We start from the raw sequence: 25,373 nt of genomic DNA on the forward strand, positions 1-25,373 counted from the left end.
TTTAATACTTGTGATTTCTTTTATTAAGCCAACACTATTTCATCCATTAAACTACTCACTGCACCAACCACCACAATTTATATTTCTCCAACAAAAGTAGCATTCCAACACCATCACTATTACAAAAATTACATTATGCTCTGTGCTCTAAAATGCAACCACTAATGAAAATAATCCTAACATGTAAATTCTGGAAAAGTATGATAGTTTCATGAGGCCACAACAGTATATTCAGCCATCAAATCAAAATAATACAGATACAGTAAAAGATATCTAGGTGCAAAACAATGTTCATCACTATAGTACTAATAATTTAACTATCAAAAGGTCTTCTAAAAGGTAAAGATTTCAGACAGTAGGAGTGGGTGAAGGTTAACTGAGTGATATTTACAACATCCCATGTTTTCAGTCCACCAACCTGAGCCACAAGATTTTTGAAAGGCCACATAAAAAAATCCAATGCCCAAGCAGATATGTGACTATGTACATAAAATACAGTTTTTATACTTGCAATAGGCATCTGTTTGCGTGGGGAAGTGCATCTGCTGGTGCCTTTACATGATTTTATTGCTGAAGATGTGTGAAAGCAACACAAAGGCACACAGTGAATAAAGTGAATGCTTTCTATGTGAATGAAAAGGCAAATGTGTGCTTTAAAGAGCTACTATATACAACAACTGACAACGATTTATGGAATGATTTTCAGGATTTTGACTACTGTGTTTGAGTTGGATCAGTGTTCTCATCTACCAATGAATATTATCATATTTACACACAGGTTTTCTAGGTGAGTACACAAAAACTGTAATGAATATAAACAAATAGTACAACAGCAATTCTTTCCATTCACATAACATTGAGCAGTCCATCAGCAGTACTTCAGTCTGTTTTTAGTAACAAAGACTCCACCCTGTCAGAAATATGTTGAAAGAATCTCATTATGCCTGATATATATCATGTAAAATCAGGTATAATATAAATGTGAATAATAAAGTGCTGCTAACGGGTAATTCTCCTCTAATTATGCATTTAAACATATGATTCAGCAGTAATTGACAGCAACTTGGGAATTTACCTAAGCTGCACAGGTAAGTTAAGTAAAATAGATGACCAAAAGAGAGTTTGAGCTACTCAATACTGCAGAATTCAGAAATAAAAGCAAAAACACAGACCTTGCAGAAACACAGACCATAATGAAGTTGTTCTGAATGTTTGACCCAAGAAAGATGAAAGCGGTTTTTGAACAACGAAAGACAGACATTCATTTTAGGCCACATTTTTTCTTTTTCTTTCTTTTTGTTTTTATGAAAAAACGTTTGTTTGTCACTGAATAACAGCATGTAACACTCGAATGCATGACAGCTCTGAAGCCAATTCACCAGACTATGTTAGCTCAGGAGGTAATCTCACCACAAAGATACAGAGAGAGAAGATCCTACACCGAGAGAGAAGAAGCTCTCTGTCTGGATCAGGTTAGTCTAACCTGAAGCTGTACCAAAGTGATAAGGCTGAAAGACTGATGGTTGTATTAGACAGGCACTTAAACGGACACATTTTCTGGGTTTTGTGGGGCAGACTTTTGGTTTTGTGGCTGCTGATTGCGAGTGGGCACTTGTGTCATGGATGGATGATTTATGTATTCAACATTACTGCCAAGTTTAGCTCTCTGGTAGTGATCTGTGTAGATACTGTTCCCTATTTCCAATTTCTTCATTTGAACTGTGAAAAAGGAATGGTGTAAAAAGATAAATAAATACAGGAATGGAGAATAAATTTTGGTTCTTTTTGCATATTTATCTAGATATCATTTCCTCATGAGCAAAAATATTGTACAAAAAAATACATTGTTCTATAGTTTTCTACCAACAAAGAGTAAAAAGAGTAGTAGTTACATATATGTATCATTTGTGAAGAGTTGTTGCTAATTTAAATTTCATCATGCAAAAATTAACATTCTCATCATCTCACACCCAAATATCACAGTTTTTGTATGCAGTAACGTTCTCGGTAAAAGATACATAAATAACTTATTACTTTTCAGCAGAGTATTGGGACTTTTTTCTAAGGGCAGTGCCCCATCTGGTGGAGTGACATAGTCAAGTTGTACAGCATCAACAGTGCCAGAGTGTACAGTAACACAGCAATACAGTATGATCATTTAAAAAAGACATTTTTTGCACAGTGAACTTAAGCTACAGCGCTCTTTAACCAGATAGTCGCAAAAAAATCACTGTAACAGGTGACAGAACAGCACATATCAGTAAAATATTTAGTGAGGGGGAAAAAAGATGTTAAAAGAGGCCAGTTGATTGCAGATTCGGCTTTTCCTTCTGTAAAAATATCTTTAAAAATATTAAAACCTTCCCCACCATCTAATCTCTCATCTGTATATTTTCTGCCAGGCGACGCGGTGCCCATCGAGTTCTCGTTTCTATGTGTGACATGAAAGCAGCAGCAGAAGACGTCGTGGCAGAGCGAATCACACAGGTCTGTTCTGTTTGGTGGTGAGGACACCTGAAATGTGGTGACAGTGTGAAGAATATACTATTAGTGTATCCGTCTACTTCTAGTCAGCAGACTCTTCTCCTTTGCTGTTGATCTGAGAAAGAGTTTGTTGGAAAGTTCAGTCCCAGACGCTCAGAGCTGCGAATCGGCTCCCAGGCTGTTGAGCTCCTCCGGTGTGTGCTTCTCTGCCATGGCAGCAGTCTGACGGAAGCCGGCCGCGATATCATCAAATGTCCGGCCCTTGGTCTCTGGCACTTTGAAGTAAGTGAAGATGAAGAATATGACCAGTAGCACAGTGAAAATGACAAAGACGTAGGGACCGCACGCGCTCTGCGAAGAGACACAAGAAGCAAAACAAAAGATATTAGATTGATCAACTTATTTCTTAGTACTTGGAAGCAATTCATCTTTCACAATTCTGTTTTGTATCTTGAACTCAGTATCATACATAAGCACTGATTGATTGAATTTGAACGTGACTAAAATATCAACAAAATACACTTTAACAATAACGAAACAAAGGAGGAGTTGCTACAAACATAGACTTAAAGGTAAACTCATTTGATCCTACCTCAATATACAATATACATGTATAATTACATACAGTTATATAAGTCTACACACAAATTTCAAGCATAAAAATCCTAATAACCATAAAGCTAAATGTTGGGTTTAACTGTGCCTGTCTGTAGAACGAATGAAATGTTTTGCTTAAAAAGGGCTCAACTCATATCTCAAATCTGGCTACAAAGTATGTGTTTCATTTACAGTGACAGACTCTTGGTATAAAATAAGGAAGTCATCATAAAGAAGAACCTAGTTCAGCTTTACTATTTGACACAACCGGTCCAATAAATTAAGTCAGTAACAAATGCAAGAGCCTATGTTTGTCACAGGCTGGGTCTCCGACCCAGCACTTTGAGCTTTCTTTGTATTGTTCTCATTTTTTGAGATGTTGTTAGTTTTGTGGTATTTCCTATTTGCCTTTAGTTTAGGCAGTTATTGTTCCTGGGTTTTCTGTTTGAGTTCTTGCATTATTCATCACGTATTTGGTATGTTAAGTTTGTATTGTCATGTCTAGTTTTAGTGTTTCCTGTTTTATTCTGACAGTGTCATGTGTTCTTTGGTCATTGTATTTAGTTTCACTCCTCCTGGTCCTGTCATTAGATTCATGTCAGTCAGCTGTTTCCTCATGTGTCGCCACTTCCCCTGATCACCTCATGTCTGTATTTAAGCCTTTTGTTTTCTTCATGCCATTGTCAGTTCGTCTGTTTATTCTCACCAGAGTCATAGTCATAGCCTGTTTATTTTTCCACCTCGGTCATAGTTATAGTTTTTGGTCTTAGTACCTTTAGTGTTTTGTTTCTTAGTGTTTTGTCAGTTCAGTGTTTTGTTTCTTAGTGTTTTGCCTGTTTGCTTTGGTCTCTTGGTTCATTTCCTGCCGTCATCGCAATAAAGGTTCACTTTTCTGTTAATCATTACTATTCCTCGTCATCATCTGCTTTTGGGTCCTGTTTCCGCACACATCGGCGCACCCCGCCGTGACAGAACGAACTGACCAGTCATGGACCCAGCGGATTCTGCTCTCACCGAGTGTCTGGAGGAGACTGCTCGGATCCAAGCGATCCTCGACCGCTTCTTTACAGCGCCCAATTTGAAGAGCAAGCTAGTAATGATCAACGCTGCTGAAGCTATTATGGAGAGGGATCCCCGCCTTCTCCAGCTCCCGGACTCACCTGCCATCGTTGATGCCTTTACGAGGATAAAGGAGATGCTGCAGGCCCAGGGACTGTCGAGTCAGGAAATGGCTTCCAGCACCCACCAGTCACAACAACCCCACAATCAGTCATCTCCATTGCTGCCTCCGGAACCTGAGTGTGTTCGTGTCGGTTCGCTGAGATTCGCCGCAGCGTCACCACCTCTCAGCTCACCAGTTTCCACGCCCTCATCACAGTCTCGCCATACTCCTGTCACAGTTCAGCGCGAGGAAGCGCCGCACACCATAGACTTGGACGACGACGAGCGCCAGTCTATATTCTGCGCTCTCTTGGAGGAGGAGCTCCGGTGGAAGCCGTGGCTCATTCCGGAGCACGAGCACTCTTTCCGGGGAACTCGACTGGCTCTCGGGGGACCTCGGAGTTACCAGGGACTTCCACCCATCGCTCCGCCGTCTTCCACTCCTAAGAAAAAGCGGCGTGCGCGCCACCGACGCTCCGTATCACAAACGCAAGTGAGTGATTACATTTTGGCTCCTCATGTTTTCTCTCAGGAAGTTATTGAAATTGACACTACTTTTCCGGTTAATGAGCCCGGCTATACAGAGACTGTTTGCCCTGGAAAAGCTAGCCATCAGGCTCAGCTAAGCTGCTGTGGTACTGCTATCCAGGCCGGTCTGGAGCCAGAGACGGAGGTACAGCTGGTGCGGCCAATTTCAGTGTCAGCCGGAGGGCCCGGGGAGCCCGTCCGGCCTCATGTTTCGTCTGCTGGAGGTTCAGGAGAACCCAGCCAGCTTCATGCTTCATCTGCTGGAGGTTCAGGAGAACCCAGCCAGCCTCATGTTTCGTTTGCTGGAGGTTCAGGAGAACCCAGCCAGCTTCATGCTTCGTCTGCTGGAGGTTCAGAAGAATCCAGCCAGCTTCATGCTTCATTTGCTGGAGGTTCAGGAGAACCCAGCCAGCTTCATGTCTCGTCTGCTGGAGGTTCGGGAGAACCCAGCCAGCTTCATGTCTCGTCTGCTGGAGGTTCGGGAGAACCCAGCCAGCTTAATGTCTCGTCTGCTGGAGGTTCGGGAGAACCCAGCCAGCTTCATGTCTCGTCTGCTGGAGGTTTGGGAGAACCCAGCCAGCTTCATGTTTCGTCTGCTGAAGGTTCAGGAGAACCACATCAGCCTCGCCATGTCCAGCCTCACGCCACGTCTGCTGGCGGGCCCGAGGAGCCCGTCCAGCCTCACGCCACGTCTGCTGGCGGGCCCGAGGAGCCCGTCCAGCCTCACGCCACGTCTGCTGGCGGGCCCGAGGAGCCCGTCCAGCCTCACGCCACGTCTGCTGGCGGGCCCGAGGAGCCCGTCCAGCCTCACGCCACGTCTGCTGGCGGGCCCGAGGAGCCCGTTCAGCCTCATGCTTCGTCAGCTGGAGGGCCTGAGGAGCCCGTCTGGCCACCTTCTGCTTCACCACCCGTGGCTGCCTCACTGTCACCTGGTTCTGCCTCTGCTACGCCAGGACCAGCTCCAGCCTGTGCTTCGTCAGCCGCAGCTCCAGCCTGTGCTTCGTCAGCCGCAGCTCCAGCCTGTGCTTCGTCAGCCGCAGCTCCAGCCTGTGCTTCGTCAGCCGCAGCTCCAGCCTGTGCTTCGTCAGCCGCAGCCTCAGAGCCTTCGTCCTCGCCTGGTCCGGCTTCAGCCTCAGAGTCTTCGTCCTCGCCTGGTCCGGCTTCTGCATCAGCTGCTCCTGCTCCACCTGGTCCGGCTCCGGCATCAGCTGCTCCTGCTCCACCTGGTCCGGCTCCGGCTTCAGCCTCAGAGTCTTCGTCCTCGCCTGGTCCGGCCTCGGCTTCAGCCTCAGAGTCTTCGTCCTCGCCTGGTCCGTCCTCGTCTTCAGCCTCAGAGTCTTCGTCCTCGCCTGGTCCGTCCTCGTCTTCAGCCTCAGAGTCTTCAGCCTCGCCTGGTCCGTCCTCGTCAGAGTCTTCAGCCTCGCCTGGTCCGTCCTCGTCAGAGTCTTCAGCCTCGCCTGGTCCGTCCTCGTCAGAGTCTTCAGCCTCGCCTGGTCCGTCCTCTGCCTGTGCTTCTGCTACGCCTGGTCCGGCCTCTGCCTGTGCTTCTGCTACGCCTGGTCCGGCCTCTGCCTGTGCTTCTGCTACGCCTGGTCCGGCCTCAGCCTCTGCTTTAGCGTCACCTGGTCCTGTGCCCTCCAAGCCTCGGCCGGTACGCCTGACACTTGGGCGCCGCCGCCGCCTTCCGCACGGCCGGCCACCTGAACTGTTTCTATGCCGTTGCCGTCCGCACGGTCGGCCGCCTGAACTGTTTCTACGCCGTTGCCGTCCGCACGGTCGGCCGCCTGAACTGTTTCTACGCCATTGCCGTCCGCACGGTCGGCCCCCTGAACGGTTTCCATGTCGCCACCATTGCCGTCCGCACGGTCGGCCCCCTGAACGGTTTCCATGTCGCCACCTTTGCCGTCCGCACGGTCGGCCCCCTGAACGGTTTCCATGTCGCCACCATTGCCGTCCGCACGGACGGCCCCCGGAACTGTTCGACCATGGACTTCTGTGCCGTCGGCCTCCGGGCCGGCCCCCTGATCACATGAACTATGATTTTCTGGACCGTCACCCTCCGGGTCGGCCCCCTGAGGAGTCATGAACTGTTCCCTGCGCTCCTGTGATTTTGATGGACGTTTTGTTTTTGGTTTTTTTTGGCCTTGTTTCTGGCCCTCCGTCCTGGACCCCCACCGCCCGCCCTTGGTGGGTTGTTTTTGGTTTTGTTTTTCGAGGTTTTAGGGCGTCTGGAATCTGCCCTTGAGGGGGGGGCTCCGACCCAGCACTTTGAGCTTTCTTTGTATTGTTCTCATTTTTTGAGATGTTGTTAGTTTTGTGGTATTTCCTATTTGCCTTTAGTTTAGGCAGTTATTGTTCCTGGGTTTTCTGTTTGAGTTCTTGCATTATTCATCACGTATTTGGTATGTTAAGTTTGTATTGTCATGTCTAGTTTTAGTGTTTCCTGTTTTATTCTGACAGTGTCATGTGTTCTTTGGTCATTGTATTTAGTTTCACTCCTCCTGGTCCTGTCATTAGATTCATGTCAGTCAGCTGTTTCCTCATGTGTCGCCACTTCCCCTGATCACCTCATGTCTGTATTTAAGCCTTTTGTTTTCTTCATGCCATTGTCAGTTCGTCTGTTTATTCTCACCAGAGTCATAGTCATAGCCTGTTTATTTTTCCACCTCGGTCATAGTTATAGTTTTTGGTCTTAGTACCTTTAGTGTTTTGTTTCTTAGTGTTTTGTCAGTTCAGTGTTTTGTTTCTTAGTGTTTTGCCTGTTTGCTTTGGTCTCTTGGTTCATTTCCTGCCGTCATCGCAATAAAGGTTCACTTTTCTGTTAATCATTACTATTCCTCGTCATCATCTGCTTTTGGGTCCTGTTTCCGCACACATCGGCGCACCCCGCCGTGACAATGTTTTTGTGATAGTTATGTGCTTTTACTCACCGCACCATACTGGAAGCCCATTCCCACTATAAAGTTTGCAGTCCAGTTGGAAAAACCAGCGACAGCAATGGCTGAAGGCCTGGGTCCCTGTGAGAACAACTCTGCCACGATGAACCAAGGGATGGGACCCGGCCCGATCTCAAAGAATGCCACGAAGGCAAAAATGGCTACAATGCTTACATAAGACATCCATTTGAGTTGCTCCTGCAAAAATAAAAGAGGAAAGTTTTTGAAAGTTGTACGTCAAAGTCATAAATCAGGTGACACTGAAGTGTGCCTTTGTCAGGAATACACCTACCAGCAGAGCCATAGCAATAGTCATGAGGATGGCTGATCCAGCCATTCCCAGCAGCCCCAGTAGGTGCAAAGACCTGCGTCCTGCTCGTTCTACGACAAACAGCTACAAACACAAAGAAATGAGGAGAAAGGTCAGTGTACCATATACATGCTTTGTATCACAAATCTGATTACAAGGGACCAGAATAATTTTTGAATTGTGCTTTGGTAGAACACAATCTGATGTTTTTGACACCTATAATGCTATTTTGTGTACTGCTGTACTCACCGACACCACAGTGAAAGCTGTATTAACCACACCGGTTCCAATGGTCGCATAAACGGGCTGCTCAACTCCAGCTTTCGCAAAGATACTAGTGGAGTAGTAGAAAATCTAAAAACAAACAAGTTGACATGTAGGTTGGTTCAGGATATCACCTCCTGATATCAACTTCACAATTTCAGTGGCAGTCTTTAGAGGGAATAATCTGAAAAACATGTAGGTCTTGAAACTTACAGCGTTAATACCAGACAGCTGCTGGGAGAGCTGCAGCATGACAGCAATGAGCAGGGGCTGACGGTAGAGGGGTGAGCGGAAAAGCTCCAGGATGGTCACCTTCTTCTCCCTCATCATCTGCCGGCTCTCCTCCTTCATTTCCTGCATGTCAGCACTCACATCAGTGGTGCCCCGGAGCTTCTTCAGCACTGAAACATGTAAGAAAAAAAAACAACAGATGATTTAAAATGAACTTATGTTTACACATATGCCAGCTTGTATGACTTGTATGTATGTGCTCACCGCATTTGGCCTTGTTCTCTTCGTTCTTGTTGATGAGCAGGAATCGGGGGCTCTCTGGGCAGAGAGGCAGCAGGACGCACTGTATCACAGCAGGGATGAAGAGGAAAGCCAGGAGGAGAGGCCACAAGTTCTCGTTTCCCATGATCACTTCCAATCCAAATATCTAAAACCCACACAGACACTAATGAACCACCTGCATAGCTCCTAGCAACCACCAGTAGAAACAATTTATCACAGGATAAGACATATCACAAGACAACGAATGCCACAAATACATATTCACCAACCTGTGCAATGAGGATTCCAATGACAATGCCCAGCTGGTGTAGCGTGCCCAGGGCTCCTCGTAGGGCTGTTGGGGAAATTTCACCCACATACATGGGCACAAAACCTGTGGAGAGGCCACAGTACAGCCCAACCACAAAACGGCCAACGATGAGCATTTCCCACGACTTTGCCATCTTTGAAAAACCCATCAGAACGGCCGAGATAAAAGCCAGAATATTGGCCATGAGCATAGAGTTCCTCCTGTAGACATCAAAGAACAAGATACAATTTAGAAAAATTAAATGCAGGCAGGCTCTCAGCAAAGGACTAACATGCTGTTTAATACTAGCAGTGACTCAGTATGTTGTTTACCTTCCCAAGCGGTTAACAAAGAGTCCTACTGAGAATGAACCAAAGATGCCACCGACAGAGAAGACAGAAACAGCGATGGACGACACAGCTGTCAGGGAGCTTTTGGGAATGGGCTCATTGTAACGGTGATACCACGTTTGATTGATGAAGTTCTCAATAACCTAAGAAAGACACATTTCATTGTTACTTTTGTTTCCAAGGATTATAAACAGGATAAAATCTATCATACAGAATCATAACTCTGTAACTTCTGTCGGTGCTGTGCTTTTTTGGAAATCGAATTTCCCAGAGGAACCCACCCGAGGGATTAATAAAGTTCTATCTAATCTAATCTAATCATTTAACACATCCACAAGTCCCACTGTTGTCATAGTTGTAATGTGATCATTCCATGTCTGCATCAGATCACACGCTTGAGATTTTCCTCTTCTGAACCCTGCCACATAGCTGAAATGCCACTTTACAGCCAGCTGATGGCAGCACTGTATAATCACCAGCATTTCCTGGCCACCAGGAAGTTTATTAGACTCGGGTGTCAGGTTTCACATCCCCTCCCTTCACTGTGTCACCACATCCCAGACAACTTTGTTGACAAACACACCCAGGAGTGCGGGTGACGGTGCTTAAAAAGCAATGCCTGCTTCTGTTTCTGTGTGTCACGCTGACACCTCTGGCATGATTCAAGAAGGTCACTACCCAGTCCACAACAACAACAAGTAAATGACTTCACCAGTATAGTTCTACTGCAACCAAAATCTAAGTCTGGATCATCTGGATCATGTGCCTTCGAGCTCGTGCAGCACATTTTTTGAGGCACTCTGCAGTTAATCTAGTCCCGGAGATCGTGATGTACTAGAGATCAGTGACGGCATGTGGAAAAAACAAACAAACTCTGAGATGTCCTTATTAGCAGTTATGAATAGGAGGCTTTGGCTTGTCAAGGGCTTTTCTGTAGTGGAGGGATACATATTAAATGACACTCTGACACTGTTAACACAGAGCCTGGGTCACATCCACTATCAACTTACACTCACAAGACCTTGTTGGTGATAAGTATGTATGGTATCATATACTGTACTGTCCCCCTGGCCTTCATCCCATCACGTCTGCCCTTTAAAAAGAACACGTTCACAGAGTTTATGCAAGCAGAGATCGAACATAAATAAGTACTTTACTTAAGTGCTGTAGTTTAGCAAAGCTGATGGAAAAGAGCAAAAGTGTGAGGAGAAAAGTATGTATTTACACATGATCTCCATCAGCTTTTACGTTCATATGAAGCTGGTTGCACACAGTTGTTTACTTATGCATTCAGAATTACAGAGCAACACAATCTCTCATTTGGTAGTAAGACATTTTAAGGTAAGACTTTATTCACTGTCTTAAAAGGAGATGTACTATGCAAAGTCATCTCTTTTTGGTTTTTTCATTACATTCGCAAGTCAAAGACCAACACAGTATAACTTTTTTTCCTTTATCCTTGGATTAATAAACGAATATCTTAATAAACTGCTGCTTTTGTAAAATTCCTCTGAAACGTTGTATTCCAGTTTTGTTTCAAGCACGGTTGTGTTTGTATTACCAGCTTTATTAGCTCTCCTATTTCACTGGTCCATGAAATAGGACACCATGACACCATCAGGGAAGGTACTGTTCCCTAAAAGGGGGTGTGGCCAGCCTATCTGCTTTTAAAGCTACAGACACTAAAACGCAAAACCTGTGGAACAGAAATAAAAACCAGAGGTAAACTGGTATGAACTAGGTATGAGCTGAAGAGTGAAAGGCACATCCTGGGCACAGGTGAATCTTACATTAAGTTGCAAGGCTCCCGATTTGATCTCTACCAACTCCTAAAGGAAAGCATCTGGCTCATTAGGCTCCTAAATGCTCAAACAACTGTCAACTAACTTTGTTTTGAAATTTGTGCTGGACCGTGTAGTTTTTCTGTGGGTTTTTGAAGCTTCATCACTGCCTGCATTAACAGTTTGATCTGAAAAACCAAAGAAAGAGCTCTGCAAAACTAAAAGCAAACTCCAGGTTTAAGTAATGAAACAGTGTTTTCAACTCTACAAACAACATCTTATACATGTTTTTCCACTGCCATCTTTTAATGGTTACTTTAAAACTCTCACTAACTTTAACTTGTTAGCGACAAATTACAAGGTGGCCCTTGAAAAGTTACATAATTGGTTCTTGTTCTCTAATCTCAATAGGCTACACAATCCAAACCACCAGCTGGCCTAAAGTACACATTGTGAAAACTGTCTAGTCATACTGACTGGCCTTCAGCCTTGGTGATGAAACTGGTTGGGGACCAGGCTGTCAAGGTAAGCAATGTATTCAGCACACACAAAAATACTGAAAAAGGCAACAATAATATAGTTTCTCTTGTTTTAAGACCTTTATAATTAAAAAGCACTAAAATAGATGTGAACTACATAGTTATATTGTTTCAAAAGGAGAAATCTTTAAAGAAAAGTGAAGCACCCTCCCTCCTGCAATACATCCAATGAGCCTACATTCAAGTGTTGATCAGGCAAACATTCAATGGCTGGAGCACAGGACAGCCTGAACAAGGCCCTTGAAAAGGCGTATCTAATCAGAGACACTCCAACACAGTACAAGGCTTTAGGTGACACGCTGTAGGTGATTATATGATGATGAACACGTGTTGCTAATAGTGTATAGAAAGATTTGAATACTATTAGCAACAATTTGTGACGTTTTATTCTTGAAAATAACATAAGACTGTGTGCAGGTCTAGATCACTTTTTAGCAAATAAGGACAAGCTTGCGTCTGTCAGAGTCAATCAACAGAAGATGAACTCAGGCAAATTTTCAGCTAAAATCCTTCACCCAGCTTCTTAGTTGTGACGATTTAACACATTTTATAGTTTATGCGCTTTAATTATTTTTCTTTTACATATTTTAGACCACATTACTATCATGATAACCTAATATGATAATCAGACTCTTAGTTTTATTTCACGTCACACTTTTATTAATATTAAAGGAATTTAGTGGACTGAAAGCTTCTCTAATTGAAAAGGGTCCTTCATATCAAGGTTGAGCATAACAGAGAACAGCTCAGTTTAGGAGGGTCTGTCTGGGCCTCCTTCCTAGTACCTCTGTGTGGGTCAAAGATAACATAAAAGGAGTGGAGCTCTAGCCTGTCTGGAGACACACCTATTACCTGCAGAGAGTAGTCTGAGTAGCCATAGGGTGTGTTCAGACCAACGCAAACTGAGCTGACAGTAGTTCTCACACGCAATGCGACACAGGCATTCCTTAGGAAATGAATGTCTTTGCTGTACCTTCCTGTTAATAAATCGACTGTCTGACTTAGTCTTCTGGGGGGCTTTGGAACATTGTTTTTGTGATCTTTTTTGTTACGGGGATAAGTCACTGTCTGCCTCCTAAATTTAATTTCTAAATTTCATTCTCAAGCATTTGCCAGCTGGCTTCAGGTCAAAAGAGGTCCATGTTTGGGCATAGACACTCTCTGTTGCTCTCTGTTGATCCAGATGTCCTTGGACCCATTAGGCCTAAATTCAGCTATTATTACCTCACCTCTTAACCTACACCCTCCCTTTTCTGCGATGTTCTTCAAGGCAGCGAGTGAATTAACAGCCAACTGTGGAACAAAGTTGGATAGCTGGAAAGCACTTGATTGGCTTGATTGATTTCTGCAGACCCAGAGATTCTGGAAGTTTTTTGGAAACCCTGGTTATTTTATGGTTATTCTGAAGGCTGTACTTTGTGTTCCTTCGTCTGATATGACAATAAACACTGAACGAACACCTGTTGAAACCAAAAACTTTCAATTTGAACCTTTATGACAACAGCCTCTTGTTCATGCCTCACTCTCCTTTAGCTTTTTGTAATAAGACAGTTTACAGCTCACCTCCTGGGGGGCGTTGATAACACCTGTGTTGTAGCCAAACTGCAGGGAGCCAATCACCGCAGTTCCAACACTCATCAACAATGGAAGCGTTATTTGCTGAAAGAGAACAGGGAAAATATTGTCAGTAAAGATACCAGTCTGACCAGTTAATCACATTTTGCCATGTGTCCATGAGCTGGCACAGAAAATCCCACAGATCTCAGTTTACTGACCAAGAATGGAATTGATGACAAGTACATTTTCCACCCTGATGTAGTTATTATAATGTTTAATGAACACACTGTTAAGATTTCCTGAAATATTTTAAAGACACTTAATATACTGCTACAGTACATAAAACTGTGAATATGGAGCATAAAAGATGTTCATTCCAAACAGACAAACAGAGAAAAAAGAGAAATCCACCGTCGAGCTGTAACTATGTCTGTTGAAGACATTATTAACAGACTGAGATGAATAATGGATCATACAAATATTTTTAGGTCTGAGGGGGGTCACAGGTTTGTCCTTTCAAAAGCTTTCCAGATTTCTGAGTAAAGCTGCCTTGTGAAAAACGTCCAGGTCAGACTCAGGTCTACTGATCTTATTGTCTGTGCTCTTATTCCTGTTATTACAGAGTTCATTTTTAGCTTGATCTCACCAGAGCCCAGTAGATTAGAAGAATACCAAGAAGTTAACAAACCAGTGCATGGTATGTCGCTCTCAGTTTCCAGTTCGCAGACAGGGAAGCAAATGCCTCGAGCTACTGTCCACCAACACTAGGGCTGCCACGATTAGTCGACTAGTCACGATTACGTCGACTATCAAAATCGTCGTCGACTGATTTAATAGTCGACACGTCGTTTGAAGCTTTGTAAGATCCCAAAAGACGCAGGAATAAGTAGTAGGATTTAAGAGTGAAATAACGGACTGAAACAGAAGATGGCAGCACTGCATGTACAAGGATGCTAGCTGCAGTTAAACCCCAAAGAAGAAGAAGCTGTGTCCCAAAATTCATAGCGCAGCCCAGCTCAGTTTCCAACAATGGCGGCAGCTAGTTAGTTTTAATATTACTCTTATTATTCTTTCTGGGTCACAAAATAAACGTTTAGCATTTTTTCAGGCGATAATGTAGCTGTGTAAACCTCAAATATCTGTTCAGTTTATCAAGACACCACATATATTCGGAAGCGCTCTGACGTTTTCAGAGACGTCTGTTACCCACTAGCTCGATAGCTAGCCAGGGGCAAGGCTCACTAGAGCCCGTGAGAACACCGGACTCCCGGCAAATCGTTTTCAAACCCACTGCCGTCTTTCGCTACTCAGGTTAAACATGATATATAAGTCACTTAGATAACTTAAAAATGTTATTGTTTGGCTTTTTTTGTTGTATTTTATTTGTTCCTGAGTAAATCGGTTTGGCTGAGATTAAAGTTATAGTTTTTACACAGCTGAATAAACATCAAGCAGACAACTGATTATCAGATGCTCGAGAATATACTCCAGTGTCCTGTTATATTTTAGATAGCAAGGAGTTTATTAAACTTTACCGAAACAATCTGCAAATTTCATTAAAATTTAATAAACTATCATCTTGTCTTTATTTTTAGTTAGCACATACCGTAAACACTTAAAGCTGTAAGCTCATGATAGTTATATAAGAGCAGATGCATGCTGGTGCAATAAGCTGTACGTTGTACGTCCAATGGATGCATGATCTGATTAGTCGACTAATCGCAAAAATAATCGGTGACTAGTTGACTATCAAAATAATCGTTTGTGGCAGCCCTAACCAACACTGACCCCTTTTATCATTTCTGCGTCAGCTAACTGTGCATATGACCACCTCTGAGTGCTAGTTTTCTGAAAACATCGGTTAAACTGTATACCTTAACATTGCATTTTCTTATTTATCTCAAAAGGCTTCACATACTCAAGATTAAACTTCGATTAAATCCAGTGTTGCTTACTATTCCAATCCTTCATTTCCTTAAAAGCAGTCATCTTGTTGATGATTAATGTTTTTTTTTTCCTACCCCGCGTGATTCATGCCAAATCCTTTGGTACAGTGATTCATAACAGATACCTTCCTTGTATTTTGGCAACAAAGGATCTGACCTTTATGAGAGTAGATGTCACCTCAAAGTGTCATTGTTTTAACTTGAGTATCCTGAAGAAACCTAGTTTTAGTTTGAAGTATTTTTATATTCAAACCCACTGAACTGATTAAGAGATGACACAAATCAAGGATCTCCCCTTCGCTTAGCTATTACATTTTTTAATAATCTCAACTCCACCTTGAAACACCAGCAGAAAAAGTTTCCAATGGCCATTCAAGTCTAAGAAGTCAAGCTCGTAAAATGAACAAACATGAGGTAAAAAGGAGGTGAAAAATCACCTTGTCTAAAGGTTGTTAAAGTCTTTAACATGGAGCAGTGCAGAATGACATTTGTTCCTAATTTCACGGCCAGCGAATTTTCAAAGCTAATCAGGTAGAAAATTTGAAATACATTTCACATTGCTCTTACCAAGAACTTTTATGAGGAACCCATAATAATGTGCCATTGTCCACATCTCAGTGATGTTCTACAACATTCCGATCTGGTGACCGAAAATCAATCGTGGTTTCGTGACTAACATTTCAGATTACTTCTATTCTTATCACTCTGGTGGTGGCCATCAGAAGACTGTCAATTATGGCCAAAAAGGAAAGCACATAACCAACAACACTCAGATAAGCTGTGGCATTTAAAGGTGAATGAATAGGGGCCCAAGAGTTGCCAAGAAAAGATTTAATCATGATTGTGCCATCAGTCACCTGAACTGCTAACACAAGGCTGATTGGTTCCATTGATTTGTGTTGTTGAGCGAAATGCCTCAGAACTGAGATTCTTCTGATAAGCCTATGTTTTTGGTTTGATATCATAGCTGCCCAATTTCATTTAACTTCAGCCTGCTGAAGCCTAGTATTTCTCTTGGCTGGTATAAGTGTAACCTCACATGGCCTGCCTGTCTGCTCATTCATACATTATTCTTACACTCACTGTTTAAATAATCCTCTCTGATTAATAATCCCCTTCCTTAAAGTCGTTCTTCTCTTTCCGCTTGCAAAAGCTTAGGTTTAAACAGCAGGTGACCAGAGATAATCTGCTTACAACTTAGGTGATCATATCCTGCCACCAAGTAGATATTGTTTCCTAGAAAGTTGATTCTGTTCATCTAGACGTTGTGAGAGGAAGGAATGTTTACTCACTCATCCAAGTGACTGATGAGTTACAAAATGTCTTTTCTTCAGAAAGTGCAACATCCAGATCAACCGAATTGACTTCCTGGAATTTCCTTGCTTGAATGACTGAGCATGCATCAAGATCAGAGAAAATTTGGTTTAAAAGGGGGATGAAGAGAAAGATGGCACCAAGATTGAGTATAACATTGATAATCTTTAAACTGTCACTTATGCAAAGATACTTGACTTGAAAAGCAGAGAATAGTTCTCCTGAATTTAATCTTTTTGATATAGAAATATATATCAAATTGACAAATGAAGTTGCAGAAGTTTGTGATTACTTAATGAGCTCTTTTTTGGCTTTTTTGCATCTTAGCATCTTTGTGGGTCATAAAATCAAAACAGATTGGTAAAAGAAGCTTTCAGTAGTTATTCCAGCCTAATTTCACAATATTTTCCAATGACGAACATTTTTAAAGGAACAAAAAAAAACCAAAAACAAGAAAACAGCCCAACAGGTTTCTTTTTAAAAAAACAAAACATTCCTCATAAAGGATTTGAAAGGACTGCGCCTGTAATCAGCTCTGTAATGCTGCAGGTATTTAAACACAGGTATTCTTTGTGTTGTAGGCAGCTTGGTTACATCTAAAACTGTTTTTTATGCTCCTCCAGAGCAGGAAGAAGAAAAAAGTCTGTGTGTGTTTTGAGAGGCGGTAACTTAAGCTCTGCTCAAAGCAAAGAAGAAAAGAAAAAAATGAGGGCTTGGCTGAAGTCATTTACAGACCAGCCTACGCCTCTGAGCCAATAGCAGCTCTTCTCGGGAGCATGTCTAGAGAGGGTCACTAGGTTCATATATGTGTGTATAAACATAGATATACACGCTCTTTTCAACACTGTGGGCAAATGATCAGAACAATCATGACTGATGTCTCTCAGTTACAGCTACAAAAAAGACAAGAGGCAATTCAGTGACCTACCAGCTGTTTTTTACTCTAAACAGCTAAATCTTGACTGGCCCCTTTGGGGAAAGTCATGCTTTGAGCTTGTTTATGTCCCCTTTTGGGAACAGCTGCAATTATCTGCAAAAAAATGTAGAGCTGCAACAAAAAAGTACGGAGAGCAGCATGTGTCCAAGTGAAATTGAAAACTTCTCTGTAACATCTTTACCTTCAGCTTATAGGTGTTTCTGTGCAAGCCAGCCATTTTTATCCAAACATATACTTGACATCATTTTATCATGCTGGAAATTAAAAAGTAGGTATTTGTTCAATAAAACTGATTAATTGGCTTAGCCCAAAATGACTGATGCAAGTTTCAGTTAAATCTCTTATAGGTGAGATCACTTGCACATAGGAACGAGAAGAGCAGTATAATGGATGACTTTCTCAAAGAGGAAACAATGAAGTCACATCCGAAACAACTCTACTCTATGTTTAGAACCTCAGTGGTGATGGCTCCTCTGCTCTTGCTTCAGCTCTCCAACTTCAACATAATATTACCGTATTGTGTGTGTATAACCTCTTTTTAAGTTTTGTGGATATTCTACATGGTTATGCTGAGGATATGTCGGCCAATTTCCACTGGAAATGCCTTTTGGTTAAACTGTCAGCAAGCAATTTGCATTTGCACTGTTAAATTTTTATATATAACTTTAATGCACATAAAAAAAAACAGCTGCTTGTTTTTAAGTGAAAATACATTGATGGGGGTTTTTTTGCACTAATAAAGTTGAGGAGTTGTAAAGTATTTTGTCTAGTGTCAATTATATCGTCAGTTATATCATTATTGCAAATTTTCAAATGTATATCGTGATAAATATTTTTGGTCATATTGCCCTGCTCTACTGCATACCACAGCGTTTAACAGTCGGCTCTAATTACAGGAATTCACACTCTGGGGCGGTGCTACCACGAATATTCAAAAGCAATTCCAAAGAACTGTAAAAGAAAATGTAGAAAAGATAATACTGTGTCTGTGACATTAACAGAAGACAGACAGAACTTAACATGCACTTTTCAGATATAGATGAAAAAGTTTTGAGTTTACAAGTATGCCATTAAATGCTTATAAATCTTTTTTTTTTAACTTTCGAAAGTATAAAAAGAAGGAATCTTACAAAGAAAACACAAAACATGGATCCAGGGGTCAAAGTATCATTACTTTCCTCCTCCCACACCCTTAAATATGGTCTAGATATATGCAAATGTTCTCTCTTTGCATGGACAAAGTAAAGCAGCCAAATGCATGTGCAGTGAGGAAAAACCTGCCGAGTCATGGCTGTGTTTATGGTAGCCCTGGTTGCTTAGCAGCCCTTAGCTTGCTGCTCTTCCTGAGTGTAAACAGACAGACATCAGAGCTCATAAAGAATTATTAAAACAAACTGCTGAAATGGAAAAGCACAAAATGTGGATTTGAGCAAATATTAGCACATTAGCAGCTCCCATTCAACCATGCTGCTCCTTTTCTTAGCCCCTAGAAAACCTTTAGGCACTTTCACTGTATAAACGTCTAAAAGACATAATGATTTGTTCCCCAAATTAGGATCTATGCAACCACACAACAACAACAACATCCAGAACCTTCTAAAAAGTTGAAATTCAACAGACATGAATCATGACATTGAATCTACACTTCCTACAACTATTTTTTAAACAATATAGTGTCTCTTTGTTCAGTTAAGCATCTAATCTGCTTAAACACAAAAAGCCAAAGGAGGAAAAGGAAACTTGAGCTCTGATAAACAAAACCAGCTGACATGAGGGTGACGTAAAACTTTGAAACCGCAGGGCGTTGTGATAAAATAAATATTTAAAGAAAATCTAGGGTTTGGCCACAAAATAGTGTCAACAGGAAATCCAACAGTGCTGCAAAAACCACTGAAGCAACGAGGTAACTGTTTACAGCTATTGTAGCTGCAACAACTATAAAAATAATACTAACCAGTTCTATATAGTGCTAAAGAAGAAGACCTTTTACAGATACAAGAAAGTTAGCGATCAAAATATGCGTTCTGCAGAAGCAATTATTTATAATTTATAAACATATCACACTATTTTTTAAATAGTGCATCGTTTCTTATTGACCTAGTTACAAGATACTGAACTAAAAGTACATTTCCCTTTTATATGTAGCAGAGCAGAAGTGTAAACTCAAATCAGACGGAATTTCTTCAGAAGCAGGTATGTGTGTGCCGAATATGAGGAGATAATTTCACTTAAAAAAAACCCAACAGAAGTCTGAAGCCCTGAGCATTTTTTTTTAAAAACGGGGCCATCTGAAAAAATCCATCTAGGCAGTTGTAACATTTTACTCCGTGCCAAAACTCAATAAGGTGTTTTGTACACTGCTGAATCTGTAACTCATCACAGGCGCACTCCAAGAGGTTTCTCTCTCGTCAGTACGTGCTAGAGTCATGGTTTGGTTTACACACCTACCATCATGTCCCTCCACCACTCCAGGTCACCGCGGCAGTCTCAGCTTACACTGCTGTAGGGAACCCAATATGTGCCCTCCTCCTAAAGTCACCTGACTGAAACAGCACATCGTGCTCTGTGAGCACTGTTTCCAAATAAATTCCATGCTTCTTATAAGGAGAAAAAGTAAAAATACACCCTTGACATTATAATCTGGACCTCACAGCCCAGACACTATAGCAGACACAGATGCTTGCACTGTATTTATTATGGTATGTAAACTCCAAAGTAGTTTCATTCTATGCATGTTATGCAATTAATAACACATGACATAAATACTGCAATAATAACAGTTTAGCTTAGCAGATCCTAATATGGAGTATACTCTACTGTTGTTGTTTCTGTTACAGTTGTTGTCATGTGAGATATTAGTCACCTACATGTTTGTCCTGTGACCCTTTACTGTCATCCTTAAAGAAATTGTTTACCTCTAAATGCTGTATACACTTAAAGTAAACAACATTTCAAGAGTGCCCGTTAATGCCTTATCTACCAGTACCAATGAAATTTCTGCCAAGCTCAAGTGAGATCAGATAAAAATGTATTTATAGCTGTGCTCTATGCTTGGGAATGTTAGTCTCACCACTGAAAGCTGTACACTAATAATGTGTATGTGGTCCTTTATTTACTATATCATCTTAAGTTGGATGTCAGCTGTTAAATGCAAAATAAACACCAGGAGACACGAGTCAAAGTTTAAATAACTGTTCACATGTTCCAAAGACTAAGCATCATTGTCAGCATCAGTATATTTAAAAGAAGGAATAAGCAAATAGGTAGAATAGTAATTACAATAAATACACAAATATTGATGCTGGATGGGTATTAATGATATAATTCTTAGACAAAGAAATAAAAGTGTATTTCTGGGCAGTAAATACTGCATAATTTAGTCCTATATCTTTTTAACCTGCATAAATAAATGAATACAACAGACAGTTTGTGCTGTTTCTGCTGGACAGTCAGAGGTGACACCAGACAATTAAAGGTCAGACATAAAAGTAATGCCCTTGGTCAGATCTGATTTGTTAAATAGAGCTAATCCCAGTGGAAAAATGATGTCAAAAGAAACCCAAAGGTACACTGTATTTCAACAGTAATTTGCAGAGTGACCAGAGGTGGGAGTGATGCAGTACAGTGAGCACTAATGAAGTGAATTAAACATGAACTCCTGCTTCCCTGTTCATCTCAATTAAACCCCCCCTGGATCTCTTAATCCCTAGTTTTACAGTAAAGCCTCATTATGCCCCATTAATACATGGCTGACAGTTACATTATAAGACATACTGAAGAGAAGTAGTCACGCAGATGAAAGTTAATCTACTGGACTGTCTTAAAGACAGCAGGAACTGGGTATTGCCTGAAAGGCTGAGGACGTAGAGGAATCAATCGAGTGCAATTAAGTCTGTACAATGTGAGGCTGTTTTTTGGCACTGGATTCCCAATCAAAATACCTGCTGTTATGTTAAGGCTGTCAGGAATTTGACATTTTAAAGGGCCTCTCATTTAAACCAGAGCAGCCATATACTTGTTCCCAAACAGCATTGCATTCTTTGTAGAGAGAAATAAAAAGGCTGGGGAGACTTTTCAGTTCAAAACAAACCTGTCATTCAGGATTTTTTTCTCTAGATGACGACGATGGCAGGAAAACCAACATATTTCATGTGCTTTAGTTGCCGGCTTAACCAAAATTTGATTTAAGATAAGAGTAAAACTGAATCAAGATTTTAAAAAAGGAGATAAAATAAAATGAAGTTGTGTAAGTTGGAACTACAAACCACAAATTCACAATCAATGACAAAGTCCAATGTGCGAAATCAACAGGACCACACCGAGTACTTATAACTCTTTCTACAGTTGGTTATTTCTGTAAACAGTCCAACGCAATGCTAAGCCAGGCATGAAAATCCTGAGCACGAGCTATTGATAAGCCCACATGTGCACAACTACAGTGTTGGAAGTAACAAATCGCAAAGATGACGTGAAAAGCGTCTGTGAGGAGAAAGCTCCAAGCTTCACAACCCTGGAGTTGGCAACTGTGTATTCCCTTGGTGAGCTCCCACTCTCTCTGGAAATCTGATGTGTTCATGTCACAGTGGAAAGTGGGAACAGTGAGAACTTTTCCCATCATGTCAACTGCAACCCATCCAGCTGATGGGCCACAATAGCACGAAGCAAGCAGTGGAAAAAAAGCATGAAGATATGAACAAACAGCTAAGGAAACATTTTCTGACCACCATGTCAGACTGAGCTGCCCTGGTGCAGCTCCACTGGGTTTAAATGGGCTTATATCAATGAGAAAGTAGGAGGGGGAAGAAGATTGAAGTCCTTTGCCTACGTGCCTCACTGTGTTGCATGCAAATGGTGACCAAAAAGCCACACGAGGACAGAGACAAGGTTATCAGGCGGCAGATAAGTCCGGCTTACTTCCTGAACAATGAGCATCACAGTCTATAACGAAAACTGAGTGATACCTTTAGACTGTCTAATCACCAGTCTGAAATCCAAAAACATGAGCTGATAATTGATTAGGCAATTAGTAGATACTGACAATAGTTAGAGTTCATCACTCATGTCACCAATCTGGACAAGTTGAGTACCCAAAATGTGCTTGTTAGTTTTTTGCTTTTAATCAGTGTAAACTGAAGATGGAGCAAGTCTGAAATCAGCATATGACTGTCTGAGAACGGATCTTGCATATTTGGTCCTTTTTATCCAAAAAGCAATGACTTGATACCTACACAATAACATTTATTTGAGACACTTTTTAAAATTTGACAGGTTGTAAAAAATGAAACTGTACGACAGCATGATAATTAGTGAGAGAAAATAATTCACACATCTGGATACATGAATAATAATGTGTAAATTATATGTAATATTCAGCTGACAGGATTGTTGATTACACAGTTGTTGTTTGACTTTATATTACATGTTAGATTTTTATTTTTATAACATTAATATCGTTATTATTATTATTATTATAGCCTCAAGTATCTTGATGCATTCTCAATCATCCAGGAAAGTAAATCTCCAAAAAGTTGATGCTGTTCATCTGGACGTAGCGTTTTGTGGGAGAAACGTTTCGTCACTCATCCAAGTGACTTAAGTGACCTCCCAGCCCAATGTTCCTTCAGTGGGCTGGTTTCAGTCATTATGCAAATGTACTGTTTATAAGATTGGGGAAACCTGCATTCAGCTGAGACTGAAGAAGTCACTTGGATGAGTGACGAAACGTTTCTCCCACAAAACACTACGTCCAGATGAAGAGAATCAACTTTTTGGAGATAGCCTCAAGTAGCAACGGCTAAATTGATTCAAGACCTAGAGCACATGGCATGTTGACATGAATTATTTTTTGCTTTGAGATTATTTTGCTATCACTTTTTCTGCTGTAAACATTTTAATGTATAATGTCCATGTATGTGTATATATGTATTTCAAGTAGGCTTTTTACAGGAATAGACTCCCTAAGCTACAGACTGCAGTGACAAATAGTGCATCACAACTGCACACACACGTATGGAAGGCTGACACATGGCAGTGCCTCTCATCTTGTTTCAAGGAAGAATTCAATCATAAAAAATCCCCTATTAAAATTATGGCATCAAATACTGAATCATAATCCACATTTTGTGCGGGTACCTAAAGAAATACTTTATATTAAATATTAATCAACTTTGACTTTAAGTTCAGGAACAATATTATGATATTGATATTTGTAGTAAAACAAAGTTGTTTCCTGGGGTGTAAGACACTGCCAAGCCTTTACTTTGGAATGCTTTTTTCTTTGTTCCCGTTGGAAAATTTTGCAGTATAGTGTTACGTGGATTGGGGTTTTTCCTCCATATACAAAAACTGACACAACCCGGGGAGCTTTTGACCTTCCACTAAAGGAAAATTACCAGAAGCATGATTATTTTTATCAGCTCTTTTACAAGTGTATAATTGTCTTGTAGTTATTGGGACAGAAAGACACAATAAAAGAGTGTAAGGAGAGTATGATCTTCCATTTATGCTTTTTTGCATTTACAAAGTGACAAAGTGAGGGAGTTGCAAAAGTTAAAAAGCTTCATTCAGATAAAATACCATATTTCAAATGACACCTCTTGGCACAAATATTTTAGGCCCTAACACACACGCGCGCGCACACACACACACACACACACACACACACACACACACACACACACACAAATATACATATATATATACACACACACAAGTAGTATTATATTATTATTATTATTATTATTATTATTATTATTATTATTATTTATTTGGTTGTTTATGTTGGCTCAAAAGTGTCACAGAAACTGGGCTGGACCCTGAATGCCCCAAAATACCACATGGCGATGACTACCACAAGAGCAACGTGACGCACAACAGAGCGCGATAACCCTTAAAAGCCCCTGATTAATATCATAGTAATAACATAATAGACCATAACTAAGGTTGTGCGCAAATAACCCAATAGAAACATGAAAATGCACTTAAAACGGTGACTTGTAGCAGTATAGCAGGTCACCCGGTTCACCCCAGAATGTAAATATTAGCTGCATTCTCGCGGACGCCACATTTAGGAGAGGCGCCCTGTTAGCGCTGAAGCTCTCGTACACGGACTGAACGAAGCTAACACAGACCGGACAGGTTTGACAAGGAGTGAACCAGTGAAGTGTAATTACCTTTCCTTGATCCATGGCAGTGCAGGGAGTTATTTCTTCTTTTTCCTCCTCTATTTCTTCTTCTTCTTTGTTTCGGCTTTTCTTTTGTCGGAGCTGAATACGATGGAACAACTTCCTGGGGGTGTCCCGGTGGGTTTCGTTCACAAATCAGTCATCCCCAAAAGTTTTTGTTCCGCGGAAATGACCTCAAACTTCAGTCCAGTTCTTTTTGCTTTCTTTCCTATGAAGAAATTATTCAGAGGTCTTTCTGTGATATAAAAAGAAAAAAGCCGGGGAAGCTGTGGCTGGAGACCCGCTCCCGTTATTTGCCTCCTGCTTCTTTTGTAACTTACGAGCTTCAGCAGCTTTTTTACAAAATTTACAGCTTCTGTGCTGAGTAAAGTTTTCCAGGATGAATCCTAAGTGTCTTTTGATGCTGGAGTAGTGCCGCTGTCACGATTATGAAAACAGCTCTTAGGCACATGAGCCGGTTTAGTGTTCATATACAAATTGTTTCTGATGCAATAAGTAGTAGGCGTGGCGCTAATGAAGGAGGTTGGTCCTGTTTGCAGCCAATGATGGGCATCACAGGCAGGGAGGACGCGTGGTGAGACTGCACGCACGCTGTGGTGGAGGTTGAGTTATGACTGTCGTACTTTCTTGTTGAATTTCAGATCAAAAATGTAAGTTTCTAGTGCTAATTCTTTCAGCTCTTT

General features: G+C 41.5%; 2 protein-coding genes across 2 annotated transcripts; one reads left to right on the plus strand and one right to left on the minus strand.

Annotated features, from left to right (window-relative positions):
* Positions 1 to 25,159, minus strand: slc2a1b (solute carrier family 2 member 1b). The gene is made up of 10 exons (XM_086293307.1): positions 24,679 to 25,159; positions 13,316 to 13,411; positions 9,415 to 9,575; positions 9,063 to 9,303; positions 8,776 to 8,938; positions 8,494 to 8,681; positions 8,266 to 8,370; positions 7,999 to 8,100; positions 7,701 to 7,904; positions 1 to 2,835 (listed from the first exon to the last, which is right to left on the minus strand). The coding sequence occupies exons 1-10, from the start codon at positions 24,691 to 24,693 to the stop codon at positions 2,638 to 2,640; spliced, it is 1,473 nt and encodes a 490-aa protein (XP_086149433.1). The 5' UTR covers positions 24,694 to 25,159; the 3' UTR covers positions 1 to 2,637.
* Positions 3,411 to 7,660, plus strand: LOC147331178 (uncharacterized). Its single transcript, XM_086293306.1, has one exon. The coding sequence runs from the start codon at positions 4,070 to 4,072 to the stop codon at positions 6,854 to 6,856; it is 2,787 nt and encodes a 928-aa protein (XP_086149432.1). The 5' UTR covers positions 3,411 to 4,069; the 3' UTR covers positions 6,857 to 7,660.
* Positions 25,160 to 25,373: the final 214 nt, after the last annotated feature.

The sequence above is a fragment of the Aulonocara sp. 'chitande type north' Nkhata Bay genome, linkage group LG5 (assembly GCF_057382095.1).
Source record: "Aulonocara sp. 'chitande type north' Nkhata Bay isolate Kocher_YH1m ecotype deep benthic linkage group LG5, A_spYH_male_GT1.1, whole genome shotgun sequence".
Lineage (NCBI taxonomy): Eukaryota > Metazoa > Chordata > Actinopteri > Cichliformes > Cichlidae > Aulonocara > Aulonocara sp. 'chitande type north' Nkhata Bay.

Excerpts from the sequence above, each read along its gene's own strand:
- LOC147331178 (XM_086293306.1), top strand. The coding sequence starts at position 4,070 with ATGGACCCAGCGGATTCTGCTCTCACCGAGTGTCTGGAGGAGACTGCT.
- slc2a1b (XM_086293307.1), bottom strand. Across the intron at positions 9,576-13,315 it reads TTATCAACGCCCCCCAGGAG|GTTATTGAGAACTTCATCAA; the intron begins GTGAGCTGTAAA and ends TGTCTTTCTTAG. Across the intron at positions 8,371-8,493 it reads AGCTGTCTGGTATTAACGCT|ATTTTCTACTACTCCACTAG; the intron begins GTAAGTTTCAAG and ends GTTTGTTTTTAG.